A 10398-nucleotide genomic window follows, 5' to 3' on the forward strand; every position below is an offset into this window, starting at 1 on the left:
ATATGGAAGACATGTCTTTGTCGGGTAGTGGAACCAGAGACTTGTTCTTCTCTCTTCTCGTTTTTGCCTTTTTGTTTTCTTTTCGGCAAATAATTGCTCTTTTCTTTCTGCTTCAGTATTTTATTTCCTTTTGAATTTACTTTCTACACAGATGAGCATATATATATATATATATATATATTTTTTTTTTTTGAACTGACAGATGAGCATATTTGTGTTGTGTATTTCATAAAACCAAGTTACAATTCCGAACTCTATAAAACTTATAACTACGATTAGACTAGGGCCTTTGTGTTTTTAATCGGGTTCGAGACATGTTTTTCGGATTCGATTAAGATATAGTAATACATCACAAACGACATTTTAAATTTAGCTTCAATTTAATTTTGGTTTCGGTTATCCAAATACGTGCTTATATAATTTGAAAGTAAATAATTTAGTTGATGAACTTGGAAGTTTAAAAATTTGCTCTAACAAAAGTGTGATGGCATAATTCTGAAGTGGTTGATAACCGAACAAAAACATAAACAACTTAAAATTAACAAAAAAAATTTCCTAATGCATGTAAAATTTATTCAAACAAAAAACTGTGTTACATTAAATACATTTTTTTATTTTATTATGTATAAAGAAATATAAAATAAACGTTTTTGCTTATTCTTCATTGGTCTTGCCTTGTTCAAACCATGTTATCAACCCTTTTTCAAAGTGCTTCCCCTTCTTTTTGACTGATAGCTTTAGCCTCACAGTTTTATCGATAATCACAGTTCTATAACTTATAAAATATCATTTTAACTTTAAAATATAGCAATATTTTTAAATTTCAAAAACAAACGTATCCATAATCAAACTTCAAATCCAATTGTCAAAACATAAAACCTCAAATATTTAACAAAATACCAAAAATAGACATTAAATAAAATACTTTAATTAATTATTCATGTAACAGATAATTAATTTATATATGTTTTGAGATCTTTAGATGTTTTAGATATTAATTTGAAATTGGTTCAGGTTTTTATGATTTTGGGGTTTTTAAAAATTTTGAGTTTTTTCAGATATCTATTCGAGTTTGAGTTCGGTTCGGTTCCAAGATCAACTAAGCCGGGATGGAGTCTTGAGGTTTATATCTTCCTTGCGGGTGTCTGGTGAAGCTCGGTGGATGCAACCGGGGTGAGTCTCCTCGGATCTCTTTCCTTGCTTCCTCATGTCTTGTGGTTTGATTGCTGATGTGTTATTCATTGTTGTTACCGTGGTGAACCTGGTCATGGCTGTGGTGGTTGGTTGTCTTTTTGGTTGGGGCCTTATATTTTCTTATATTGATTGATTTGTCTTTTTTCGAGCCTTTCTGATGGGTTAATTAAAATGATGCTAGTCTTTGTTGATGTGTTCTATCCGGATTGTGCCATGTTCATTTCGTATCAGTCATCTCCTCTGCTTCCGTTTGAAAAATTGTTTGGTGGTTCTTTTGGTTCAAGCTTGTTCGACGGGTTTTGATGCTCCGGTTCAGCTCCGCCTAGCGTACTACTTTTTTTTGTCAACATATTTTTCTCATTTCATGTAAAGGTAAGTTACAATGGCTTAGTAGTTTTGCCAGGAAATTACATAGCCTTGATTGTTAACCCTGGCTTTTTTAGCTAGGTGATCAGCAACACTAACTTGGTTTCTAGGGACATGATGCAAAGAGAAATCATTATATCTAGCTAAAGATATATAGTGGAATGTGCTTCGTTGATAGTGTATGAACCGCCACTTCCATCCCGTGATATAGTTTCCAAACTCTTGAAAAGCTCCAAGCAGTCTCCTAAGAAAACAACATCTTGATATACAAGTACATGAAGTTTCTGAAACGCTAACCACATAGCCATTGCTTCTACTATGAGGTGTGAGATGGTAGGATCAATTGCAGAGCTTCCTTGGAGACAAGGGGTACCTTCTTAGCTGAACAAGGACAACATGACTCCAACTCTATCTGTAGTAGTTTGTTTGTGGTTGGTAGGTTGCATTATTTGAGTCAAGGGAGGAGTACTCGCATTATGTTGAACAGCATCATTCCAAACTCCCTCAACCATGATTATTGTATGTACGATCTAGATGATATGCTCCCTTCTGTTTTCAAAAACAAGTTTGTTTTGCATATTCCAAATCCTCCATCTTATAAAGAAAGGAAGTCTGCTTTGAGAATGGAACTTGGACTTATCTAACAAATATTGAAAGAAGTGAAGCATAGCATCATTATTCTGTCGGAGTTCCGAAAATTCGCCACAACAGAAATACAAATGTCTCTAGGAACTCTACAGAATATTAATATGTGATGTATTGTTTCTCTTTCTTCTCCGCAGAGTTGACAGAGATTATAATTCTTAATTCCTCTCCTACTTATCAGCAACTGATAATCCATTAAGGAGAAATTTCCACCAAAATATCTTTTAACTTTAGTGGTAATTTTAGTTTCCATAGTTTAGTGAAAAGTGTGTGCTCTGTGTTGAAGGAGAGGGAAGAACCTGATTGCTGAGACTCTCTCTGTCCATTTCCTTTTGCATATAGTATCCAGCCTGAACCGTATATTCTCCTGATTTACTTGAAATCCACAACAATATATCTTGCGCTCCTGAGCAGCTAGGACGAATCTACAAGACTTTTGAAATATCTTGTTATTGGATTAGGAATTGAATCTTTTGAAAATCCCAAAATTTATTTGGTAGAAATAAATATTTTATTAACAAATCTGGAAATAAAGCAGTTCCCAGTTCTGCAGGTATTTCGTTTTCTCCTCCATGGAACCATTGGTCCTTCCAAACCTGAATTTTCTCTCTACTGCCAACAACCCACTTAGTATATTTTCATATCAGAGGCATGGCTTGAATTATACTTCTCAAGATTGATAGCTTATAGCTTCTAAGATATTGGTACTCCTGTAATATTTAGCCTTGAAGACCCTTGAGAGCATGAGGAAGGTTTAATTAGCAATCTCCATGCTTGTTTCGGCCTAGCGTAACCAGGGGCGGATCCACGTAGGAAGTGGGTGTGGCAGGTGCCCCATGCTAACTTCTATATATTTCTTATGCAACTATATAAATAAAGAAATGTGTACCTGATTCAGTCGTAAAGACTAAATTGCGTGTCCAGGTTCGAACAACATATATTGCATTTCTCTTCTTTAATTTTCTACACATTTTAAATTACTATTCCATTAAATAAGTTCTTTTGATTTTACTACCTAAAACTATTCTTTTTATAACCATTTTGTTTTCTTTCTTAATATGGGAGTTTTAATTATACCACAAACTTGATGTCACATATCAAATTTAGTTTTAGAAAATGACTTTTTAAATTATTTATTCCAACTCCACTCCTTAAATACTAAACCTTAGACAATAATTCATAAACACAAATATTATGATATTTAGATTGAAAGTATTTTAGAATAATAGTAGCCACTTTATAGTATTTCAGTCACCTTTTTTTTTAATATAAACTTATAAGTTATTAAAATTTAACTGTAACAAATCATTTTTATTAAGTCTGTTTTCAACTACTTAAGAAAAAAAAATAAAAATAAAAGGAATAAATTTTTATAATAAAATTACTTTGTGTATATATAATTTTAAAATAAAACTGAAAATGAATATTAATAAAAAAAATGCTAAAATAATTTATTTTATATTTTATTCATTTTGAGAGAAACTAATGACTAATGTTTGTAAAAACAATAGTTTAATTTAATATATTTAATATTAGTTAAATTTAATTAATTAAATTATATTTAATATAACATAAATTTATATATTGTGCCCCACCTTAAGTTATTTTCTGGAGCTACTTACTGTTTTATTTCATTTAATGGCAGCAGTATTTCAATTTAAACATAGAAATAGAATAGATAATTAGGTAGGCGTCCCTCGCCATTAAATAGATGGGCCGGGCCATAGAGTTTTCTCATCTACATTTGGTGGCAGCTAAGCAGGCTTTATTACAGGAACACGTGGCGGACGAATATTCGATGATCCCTTTGACTTATTCAAAACAATTCAAACTTGGAAAAAAAAGAGTCGTTGTCCTCTGACGAGTCTCTCAACTTATTAATTTAATTTTAATTTTCTTCGTTAAAATCTCCAGACATGCTTTGATCTCTTCTTCATCTCGAAAAATTAGAATCTGGGGTTTTTTATCTTTGTGTCAATCTTGATTTGAAAATGTCCTCTGAAACTGAGTCAGCGACAGAAAACAACATAAAAGGAGTACTTGTTCATGGAGGAAGATATTTTCAGCACAATGTCTATGGAAACATGTTTGAAGTCTCCAACAAGTATGTTCCTCCTATCCGACCAATCGGTAGAGGAGCTTACGGCTTTGTCTGGTACCAATTTTAAACCCCTTTTTTTTTGTAATCTGTTGTTAAATCAGGGTTGCTTGGAAAGTTCTGTTTTTTTTTATTTTTATTTTTAAATTGGTTCAAGAAAGGTTCTGCCTTTAAATAATCTTTTGAATATGATAATATTGTGAAAGCAAATGATTGATGAGATTACATTGTATTGTTCTAGTGCTGCAGTAGATTCGGAGACACACGAAGAGATTGCAATCAAGAAGATAGGTAAAGCGTTTGACAACAAAGTAGATGCTAAGCGAACGCTGAGAGAGATTAAGCTACTTCGTCATTTAGAACATGAAAACGTAAGGCTACTTCTACTCTATTATTAAACGATTAGAGTTGTAGCTAAAGTAAAATGGTCTTCGTTATTACAGGTTGTCATCATAAAAGACATCATCAGACCTCCAAAGAAGGAGACATTCACAGATGTTTATATAGTATATGAGTTAATGGATACTGATCTTCATCAGATTATTCGTTCAGATCAGCCCTTGACTGATGATCATTGTCAGGTTTTAGCATTTCACAACTTTTCTCTCTTATTCATTTCTTACTACTTGCTACTATATGACTTGACTCTTCTTCTGTTCTCCGCAGTACTTCTTGTATCAGATTCTACGTGGACTCAAATACATACATTCAGCAAATGTATTGCATCGCGACCTTAAGCCGAGTAACTTGCTTCTGAATGCAAACTGCGACCTTAAGATTGCAGACTTCGGTTTGGCAAGGACGACATCTGAGACAGATCTCATGACCGAGTATGTTGTAACAAGATGGTACCGAGCACCAGAGCTGCTTCTTAATAGTTCTGAGTACACATCTGCGATTGATGTCTGGTCTGTTGGCTGCATATTTGCTGAGATCATGACAAGGGAACCTCTATTCCCTGGGAAAGACTATGTCCACCAGCTTAAACTTATAACCGAGGTTTGTTCTCAGACAGAAAGATTCAGGACCAATGCATTAAGCTTATGTCTTTTATGTGTGCTATGTTATATAGTTGATAGGATCACCTGACGGAACGAGCCTAGAGTTTCTCAGAAGCGAGAATGCGAGAAAGTATGTCAAAGAACTACCGAAGCTCCCGAGGCAGAGCTTTGCAGCTAGGTTTCCTAGTATGAGTTCTATAGCTATCGACCTGCTGGAGAAAATGCTAGTGTTTGATCCTGAAAAACGCATCACTGGTATGGTTATCTAGTATGTGCATATACTGAGATTGTGGTATAAGACTGATATTGGAACATGGCTCTCTTTTTTTCTTGCAGTTGAGGAAGCATTGTGTCATCCTTTCTTGTCAGCACTTCACGACCTTAACGACGAGCCTGTTTGTTCCAACCATTTCAGTTTCGATTTTGAGAATCCGTCTTCCACTGAAGAAGAGATTAAGGAGCTCGTGTGGCTAGAATCAGTGAAGTTCAATCCTCATCCGACCAATTAAGAAAGTTGCATCATATAGCATTTGAACTTCTGCTTTATCTTTGTTGTTTAAGCCTTTTCACTGGTCAACAAAAAAACTAAATATCTTGCAACACAAGAAAATTATGTGTAACGATCTTCCTTGTAACCCAAGATATGTTTTTTTTTTTTTTTTGCTGTTCCACATTCACTCAACAGTCAACTCCGGTCTGATAAAGCGGGAAAAATAGCGACTGGTTTGTGTCAAGTGCTCATACTGTTTTGTGAGTGATCTTTTCAACATTTTCTTGGGTTTTTTTGTCCTGTGATTTTAGATAAAAGTAAGTAAACCGACGTTAAATCAAAGTTTATTTTGGAACCCCAGTGGATCCTCCTTTGATATTCCTAAGTAGGACCCACTATCGGCTTAGAAAAAGAACGCCATTGGCATAAGGGAATTGCGGACAGAGACTTTAAATTTAAAGCACTGATATGTACCAAGAGAAACGAGATGATGTGGGATAACGATGAAGAAGAATATTAAAGGGTCATGATTTTGAGGATGACATTTTTGTTCCAACTTTTGTAGGGTCAACGAACATTTGGAGATTTTAATTGCGCATGCGATAATTGAAGGGTAAAAGTGTTTCTTACAAACAACAGTTTCTCAACCCCCTTCTCTCTTAAGTTTCTGGTTCTTCTCCGGTTGTTTTGTAGTGGTTCCGGCGTGTCTTCAACGTCGCCGTCGGAGCAGTCCGTCTGGTGTTAGTCGTTTGTTGTTGTCTCTTTTGTTTACTCAACCCTTCTCTTCCTTTTGTGTGCCTCTCGGTGGTTACTGATGGCCTGTTGTGCTATTATTTACTGCTGTTAAGGCTTTTTGTTGATAGATCTGTGATTTCTTCTCAGATTTATTTCCAAGCCCTCTGTAGATCTGGATGTTTTGGTGTTGCAGGTTTGTTTAGTTTTCAGATCTGCTTGTCTAGGCTCAGATCCGGTCGGAGAGAATATCCACGACGGTAGTAAGTTGTGTGGTTCTGTCTTCTCTGCTCATGCTTCGCTGTCTCAGCAAGAAGAACCCTTAAGCTCCGTTTCCGTCGTCCTCCGTCATCGGTGTGTACCTTCGGCCGAGGGTTTCAATCTAGTTAATCTCTCATGTATTTTCGAGCTTGTCTTAGTTGGTGCTTGATTCAGCAACGGTGTAGCATTTCGCGGTGATGTGTGGTGAGCAAGTGCGGGTTATGGTCCTTGAGAAGTAGGTGGTTTCAGACCACCTATTCCTCTCTTAGGTTTGTGGAGGCCTTCTCCCGCCTTGTCATTTAGTGTTTATCCTGGTATTCATTTGGTCTCTGTTTTCCTCGTGGCTTCGTCTGGTTGAGGCAATATAAAGAGGTTGAGGCCTGGAGGCTTACGGTTTAAGGTGCGGTTGAGTATGCTGCCCTTGCGGATGTTGTTACATCCTGGTTTTATTTGTTGAGTTCATGGCAGTGGTTTGGTGGTTTTCATCGTGAACAGGTGGTTCAGATGAGTTTTATGCTCTTCATGAAGAAGTCATCCGCGTTGCTTGCTCTCTTGCGTCGTTCGTTGCAAGAACCCCGGCTAGTCTTAGCGCATTATGTCATTGTTCTTTTATCTTTAAATGGTTGTTTCTGGGTTTCTTTAAAGGAGAGTAGGTGTTTAGTTTCAGATGTTGGTTAGTAGCCCGTGTGTTTGGGTTTTAGATTCCCGATTTTGGGCTTAGTTTCCGGGGATATCTTTGTATTCCGCCGGCTTTAGTATCTCAACCTTGTATCGTTTTCATGTTATCAATGAAATTCTTATGGAAAAAAATTGTTTGTTACAAATACATGGGCAACTTAAAGCTCTTCTCCCCATTTTTGGAACCGATTTCTCTTATTCACACTGAAAAAAGCGGACAAAACAAAAAACAAATAAGAAAAAAACAAAGGAAGTAGACTTGTTTACATCCAAGTCATATAAAAGCCAACTGGAAACTTTAAACGCAAACATAGGCTTCCAAATGAAACCCAAAAGCACGCACAAGCATTCCTTCTTACATGTGACACACAACACATATTTTATTTGTAACAAGTTTAACACAAACGCACACATATTTCAGAATTTTTAGCTAAGACTGCTAGATCCTTCCATAGGGAGTTACATTTTATTGGTTGTTCTATTCCGGTTTGGTTATCCAGACCACCTCAAGCTTGAGTAATAGAATGACCTTTCGACGTAAAAAAAAAAAAAAAACGCACGCATATATCATGTTATATACACTACAAGAAAACACTGGCTTTACAACGAAGTTTTACAACGAACATAATTTCTCGTAAATTTACAAGTAGATTACGTCGACGTTACGACGAAAAGCAGTTTCGTCGTAAAGCGGATGTAATATTACAACGAAACTGTTTCGTCGTAAAGTCGTTGTAAAGTTACAACGCTTTTACGTGGAAAGTTAAATTCCACGTAAACGCTTTGTAATGTAACAAGGACTTTACGACGAATCATGTTTCCTTATCTTTCCTCGTAAAGACGTTGTAATGTTACAAGGACTTTACGAGGAATCTTATTTCCTTATGTTTCCTCGTAATGGCATTGTAATTTAACAAGTATTTTACAACGAATCGGGTTACCGTTATACTTGGTCGAAACGTGTATTAAGTGTGCTTTATACCTAACTAAATTCCTTGTAAAGTGGATGTAAAATCCTTGTAAAAAAGTTGTAAATCCGTAGTAATACATTGCGTTGTAAAATACTTGTTAAACCTTTACCTACCAATGCTAAAAACACACCAACAAATCTAAGAAAAAAGAAAAACTGAAAAACACAACTAAACAAAATGGCTGATGGATGCAATATCTACGAGATACGGAGTTGGATGTATTCACATAAAGATTCCGCCGGTAGAGTGATGTATACCTTTCTGAGCGGGCTAGAGACATTCATGCAGCAGGCATGCTCTACACCGCTCACACAGGAAAGCGGTAAGATGTTTTGCCCTTGTCGGAAATGCAAGAATTCAAAATTTGCACTTAGTGAAACTGTTTGTAAGCATTTAGTAAATAGAGGATTCACACCGCATTACTATATTTGGTATCAACATGGAGAGAATTATGGTGGAAATGAAGCTAGTAGTAGTAATAATCATTTTGAGAATCCTGGTAATAGTGAAGAACCGAATCAGAATGAGCAGATGGTAGATCATGATAGGATTCAAGACATGATTACTGATGCATTTTTAGAAACAACTACAACAATAGCTCATGAAACTAGGAATGTAGAAGAACCTAATTTGGATGCAAAAAAGTTTTATGAAATGCTAGATGCTGCAAATCAACCAATCTACACTGGTTGTAGAGAAGGTATCTCTAAATTGTCTCTAGCAGCTAGGATGATGAATATTAAAACGGATCATAATCTATCTGAGAATTGCATGGATGCTTGGGCGGAGTTGTTGAAAGAGTACTTGCCAGAAGACAATTTGTCGGCTGAATCTTATTATGAGATTCAAAAATTGGTTTATAATATATTACATATGTTTATAAAATGTTATTAATTGGGTTATCTTTCATCCTAGCTTCCCAGGCTGAACAAGTTAGCTTTCTTCCATACCCTCGCCTTCGAAGTTCTGGGATTAATTGGTTGGCTACTATCAAAATTACACCTCGTGGACGAATTGTTGCTGGAGAAGAACCACCATTGCAAGAAGAAGATGCTATTAATGAAGTTGAGGTTCCTGATCAACAACTTGATGAAAATCTTCTGATCGACCCAAATAACCATCAATATGAAGATCTTCCCGAAGATGCGACAGATGAAGCACGTGAAGACGAGTTCGATTGTAGTGACGACGATGACTGTTCAGATGTTGATGAGAACTCAAACGATTCAGAATGATGTAATATATGTAACAAATGTTGTTTTTATCTTTACAAAATATTGTACCCAATGTTGTTTTTTATTGCTTAAGTGAGATACTTAATGTATGTGTACTATAAGTTGTCTTGTATAATATCTATTTCTTAAGGTAAAAAGTTTTATTTTGTTGAAGTTACGGGTTTTAGTTGGATAAAGAGGATGAAAGTATGAATGAGTGATAATGGTTAAGATGATAACTTTGGGGTTTAGGGATTTGATTTTCGGGGTTTCATACTTTCCTCGTACATTCGTTGTAAATAAAAACACGGGCCTGGTAACTTCGTCGTAACATAAAATATTATTTCCATGTAAATTTGTCGTAACATAAAATACTATTTCCTATTTCCTTGAAGTTAAGGGTTTTAGTTGGATAAAGAGGATGAAAGTATGAATGAGTGATAATGGTTAAGATGATAACTTTGGGGTTTAGGGATTTGATTTTCGGGGTTTCATACTTTCCTCGTACATTCGTTGTAAATGAAAACACGGGCCTGGTAACTTCGTCGTAAACCAAAACATGGGCCTGGTAACTTCGTCGTAAACGAAAACACGGGTCTGGTAACTTCCTCGTAACATTACGACGAAATTACGAGGAAGCCATTTTTATATATATGGGAGAAGTCTTTCAGACGAGCACTGCTCGTATCTTCCTCCCTAACTCCTCTCCCCCTCTAAGGTAACTTTCTCTCTCTATCTTTTTTTTTTT

General features: G+C 35.7%; 1 protein-coding gene and 1 long non-coding RNA gene across 2 annotated transcripts; both read left to right on the forward strand.

Moving 5' to 3' along the window:
* Nucleotides 1-4087: 4087 nt before the first annotated feature.
* On the forward strand, nucleotides 4088-5961 carry LOC106318807 (mitogen-activated protein kinase 5). Its single transcript, XM_013756943.1, has 6 exons — nucleotides 4088-4360; nucleotides 4545-4674; nucleotides 4747-4884; nucleotides 4970-5302; nucleotides 5376-5559; nucleotides 5641-5961. The coding sequence occupies exons 1-6, from the start codon at nucleotides 4197-4199 to the stop codon at nucleotides 5811-5813; spliced, it is 1122 nt and encodes a 373-aa protein (XP_013612397.1). The 5' UTR covers nucleotides 4088-4196; the 3' UTR covers nucleotides 5814-5961.
* A 257-nt stretch (nucleotides 5962-6218) lies between these two features.
* Nucleotides 6219-7613, forward strand: LOC106318808. Its single transcript, XR_001265375.1, has 2 exons — nucleotides 6219-6407; nucleotides 6488-7613. It is a non-coding gene; the product is annotated as an uncharacterized LOC106318808 (long non-coding RNA).
* Nucleotides 7614-10398: the final 2785 nt, after the last annotated feature.

Source organism: Brassica oleracea, chromosome C9 (genome assembly GCF_000695525.1).
Source record: "Brassica oleracea var. oleracea cultivar TO1000 chromosome C9, BOL, whole genome shotgun sequence".
In the NCBI taxonomy this organism is placed as follows: Eukaryota; Viridiplantae; Streptophyta; class Magnoliopsida; order Brassicales; family Brassicaceae; genus Brassica; species Brassica oleracea.

Coding starts and splice junctions, on each gene's coding strand:
- LOC106318807 (XM_013756943.1), top strand. CDS start 4,197: ATGTCCTCTGAAACTGAGTCAGCGACAGAAAACAACATAAAAGGAGTA. Junction 4,675..4,746: donor GTCATTTAGAACATGAAAAC/GTAAGGCTACTT, acceptor TCGTTATTACAG/GTTGTCATCATAAAAGACAT. Junction 5,560..5,640: donor TCCTGAAAAACGCATCACTG/GTATGGTTATCT, acceptor TTTTTCTTGCAG/TTGAGGAAGCATTGTGTCAT.